The 4102-nt window shown below is 49.6% G+C and overlaps 1 protein-coding gene across 1 annotated transcript in view; it reads left to right on the top strand.

Annotated features, from left to right (window-relative positions):
• The first annotated feature begins 1062 nt into the window (after positions 1-1062).
• Positions 1063-4102, top strand: part of NFASC (neurofascin) — a 49219-nt gene continuing 46179 nt past the window's right edge. Inside the window, exons 1-2 of the mRNA XM_009879098.1 lie at positions 1063-1156; positions 3861-3966. Of these exons, the coding sequence (XP_009877400.1) occupies positions 1063-1156; positions 3861-3966 (200 nt within the window). The remainder of the gene's footprint in view (positions 1157-3860; positions 3967-4102) is intronic.

The following is a 4102-nucleotide window of genomic DNA, read 5'->3' as shown; positions in this document are numbered from 1 at the left end:
CTGGCGAGGAGCGGTGTGGAGCCTGGCTGGGGATTTTCCACTGTTTGCTGCCCTGGCGTTATTTTTGTTCTGCACCGAGGAGAGCTGTCGGTGCATCCGGTCCCCTTTTCATAACTCTATTAGAGGGAGTCGTAACTCTGCTGCAGTGCAACCCCTGCCTTTCTAAGGGGGCTTTTATTGTACAGGCAGGTTGATAAATTCTCCTTTCTGCTTTTCTTCTTGTGCTTTTAGTCTCTAGGTTTATTAACATTAAAAAAAGAAAAAAGTATGGAAAATGGAAGTGATAACCTCATGGTCCCAAGGAGGTTTGACGGGTGGTTTTGGGAGCGCGCTGCACATCCGGCGCCAGGGTTTGAGGAGGTAAACAGCTGGAGCCTCATTGGAAATGTGTTCCTTTAGAGAGCAGTCGGGAAAGGTCCTGCCCTGCTCTGACCCTTCTAGAGCTGTGCCAGGTCGGTGACAGGCTCGTGGTACCGGAGGGCTCTCTGGAGCTGGTCCCTGCTGCTGCCGGGCTGCACATGGAGGCAGAGCTCATCCTGCTGGAGGGAGCAGATGTTCCCTAGGTATTTCTCGTGCATAAACCACAATTCTGATCATTTTTTAAAAGAGCAAATCATCCTTTTTATTTTATCCCGTGAGGCCCGTTCACTGCTTTTGTGTTCAACTGCTTGGAGTAACTTTCCGTTCATCCCAGGGGAGAACACGGTCCTTCTTCCACCCAAGAGTTCTCTCCAGGATTTGAGCACAAATAACTGATTTCATGCCAGCAGAACAGCCCAGGGCTGGGGAGGACAGTGACCACAGGCTTGTATGCGGTTCACCAGAGTCTGAAAACTCTTTCTGACGCTGTTTGCACCCCTGTCCATCCGCACAAATATTTTTGGCTTGGAAACCTTCTCTCTCCAGAGCTGCCAAAAAGAAAGACGACAGAAATGGAGCTGTAAACATCTCCGTGACCGCTGGGTTTGTGTTTTGCAGCTGAGGCTCCGTCTGCGCGTGCCGCCGCCGGTCTGCTCGCCCTGGGGGACGCGACTGAGGTCCTGACGCTGCCCAGGCTCCAAGATGGTCATGCAAAGACGCCGGCTCGCCCGCACAGCAATCGCATTCGCTCTCTACCTTCTTCACCTTGGCAGCGCCATCGAAGTCCCTCTGGATTGTAAGTCATGGTTTGCCCCTCTGGAAACTCCTGATGAAACTGTAGAGGGAAAATGTGCAGGGTCCAGGTGGCTTTACTGGTCCAGCCTAAGGTTTTCTGTTCTGTTGTTTGGTTTGGGGCTATTTATCTTTTGAAACCACAAGCTCCCCACAGAGTCACCTAGATCGCTCTCCCATTTGGTCAATCTACCTCAGAAGTTGAGCAGAGGACTCGAAATGACATATCAAAGTGGGACAGCATCAGAGCAGATCTGACGTGTCTTCAGCCTGTTGATTTACATTGGAGCATCCCAGGACTTCTGGTGTTCCCGCAGAGCAGGGGCAGGCTTTGGGATGCTCTTTTGTGGAGGACATGAGATCGCTCTTGGTCTTATCGGGCAGATGCTACCCAAGTCCTTGAGAATCCACGAAGGTCCTGCAGAGCAATATGATTTTTCTCTCTCACAGGGCTTTTTTTGGTTAATGATGAGACAGGAGTTGTGTTTTATTCAGAAGCACAAGAGCGGGGTGGGGATATGGAGCGAGGAGGAAAAGGGGGGGACATGAGCTGGTGTTTCTGCTGAACAGGCATCTCCACACCAGCACATGGGAAATGCGTGACTTGTTTGAATGCACTTGAGACGGGGGTTCATACTGAGACCTGCTCTGCCACTGTTCTGGAAACCAGTTTCATAATTTCTTTGTGTCCCAGCTTCCTCCTGTAGCGGCTGTTAATAATAATCAGCCTGTCGCTGCAGGGAATCTCTTCCGACAGCGCAATGCACAGAAATCTTCCAGCGAGCGGTGCATTAATAGAAAAAGCACAGCTTTTGCTGGGTTTTAAATTTGGGCTGAAATGCCAGGGTTGCTCTTGATAGGAGAGATTTCTACCCTCTGGGTCGTTACTCACTGGAGTCCAGTGTGTGGTAGCTGTGGTACCTCAGATGATCCCTGACTCTGGGCAGCAAAAGAGGAAGGAAAAATTTGAGGCGGTGCCTTTTGGCTGAAATTTGGAAAAGAGAATAGGTGGAAAAGCTCCGATTTCATAACTTGTGGTACATGAAAGCATAGAGAGGGGGTCCCAGACTCGAGTCCTTGCTCTGCTGCATTCCAGATGATTGTGGATTAAAATACGTCTTTCCCTGGAGTCAACACAGGGAATTCTTGCTCCCAGCAATGGGAATTTTATTAGATGCACAGAGCTTGGTGGTTCCTTCAGGCCTGGCTTTGTTAGCATCGATCATATTCCAGAAATCCAGGCGGCTGGCACGGAAGTAGGATCTAGTGCAGCTGGGAAAACTGCATGGGTGTGCAAACAGCCTGCTGCCATTTCTTGTGCTTTGCATCAGGAAAGGAGCAATTTTTTCTACTTAAATGTAATGTGACCTTAGAAAAGTAAGAGAAATGCTGACAGCTGGTGGAGAAATGCTCAAGGCAGCGGCTCACCATTTCTCAGCAGCTCACTGTTTCTCTGGCCTCCTCCTCCTGCCCAGCACTGAGCATCGTCCCCTCCAGCGCTGCTGGGAAATTAGGATTGTAACCAAGAGCACCCTTCCGTCATCCTTTCCCGAACAAGTCCCTTGCCTGACAGATATTTGTAAATAAGGTGCACAGAGGCAGTTACACACAGCTGTTCCCAGACCACGTGGGTGAGGAGCATCTCCCTATATTTATATGTGTGTATATATATATTTGGCCTAAAAAAACTTGTGGCAGCTGACGCTAACAGGACCTCTCAGCAGCAGCTTCTCCCACATGGACAGTAAGTAGATAGATCAGAACATGCTTGAATCATAAAAATTATTTCTGTATAGTATTTGCAAGCCCTACAATAACTGTGTATGTTTATTTTTGTGTACATGGTATATATGGGTTTGTTTACGATTAACCTTTGTGTATGTTTATTTTTGTGTACGTGGCATTTATGGGTTTGTTCTTCAATTAACCTTTGTTTTGTTTTTCTTTCGTTGTGCTTACACTTTGGGAATAACAGCAGCTATTCAGAGTGAATGTAAGTGTTCCCCTCGCCCTCTGTGTGTACGTGTCTGTCTCCTCTGCATGGCTGGAACAGGGCAGGAGGGGTCTGTACCAAGCAGGGAGCTGATGGTCTAGCAACCAGGCAGTGTCTTTCCAATGCAGATATTGTTTCTAGCTTGGAAGTGATCATGCCACATCCCAGAGGAGAGCAGGCTCCTCTGCCTTGCACAGCTGAGCTCCACGGCATGTACTGCCACGTTTGCCACATCACTAGCTCTGCCCGTCTGAACACCAGCGCTGTGCTCCTTTGGGGTAAACCTGGGAAGTTTTGAGGCTCTTTTTTGCACGGGGGAATACCTGTAAACGTCTTGCAGTGGCGCTCTGGCTCCCTCTCCCAGCTGCAGCCCCTGTCTCTGAGGTGTGCAGCCAGGACGCCTCAGTCTGAGTCAAGTGACCTGAGGTCACAGGAGGATGCAACTGTGAAATTTCTTAATGAGACTGAGATACCGAGTGAGAAACAGGGGCTTCACAGTACTGACAGGGAGTCTGAACAGTGCTAATGGTCTGAAGGGTGATGAGCAGCAGACCCCTACGAACGCTTGCGGTAATTTCCTCAGGTGTTGAAGGGCTTTAAACCCCACGTGCTGGGGAAGAAGCTGAAATCCCATCAGGATCTGCTGCAGGATGGGCAGAGAGGGGATTCACCTTCTTCACACAGCCCTCCTCACGGCTTTTTGTTTGCTTTGCAGTGCCTCAGCCCCCCACAATCACCAAGCAGTCCGTGAAGGACTACATTGTCGACCCAAGGGATAACATCTTCATTGAATGTGAAGGCAAAGGGAACCCCGTTCCCACGTAAGTGCATCTGCAGCCCTTGGCTGAAGCTCTGCTCTTGGTTAGAGCGGTGCCATTTGCACCATCAGCTTATCCAGCTGTTGGCTTGCAGAGCACAGGTAAGGGTCTTACCGGGTAAATATGGTCCGTGGTAACA

This window comes from Apaloderma vittatum, unplaced genomic scaffold (assembly GCF_000703405.1).
Source record: "Apaloderma vittatum isolate BGI_N311 unplaced genomic scaffold, ASM70340v1 scaffold28011, whole genome shotgun sequence".
NCBI classification, from domain to species: domain Eukaryota; kingdom Metazoa; phylum Chordata; class Aves; order Trogoniformes; family Trogonidae; genus Apaloderma; species Apaloderma vittatum.
This window is presented reverse-complemented; position numbering and strand designations above follow the sequence as displayed.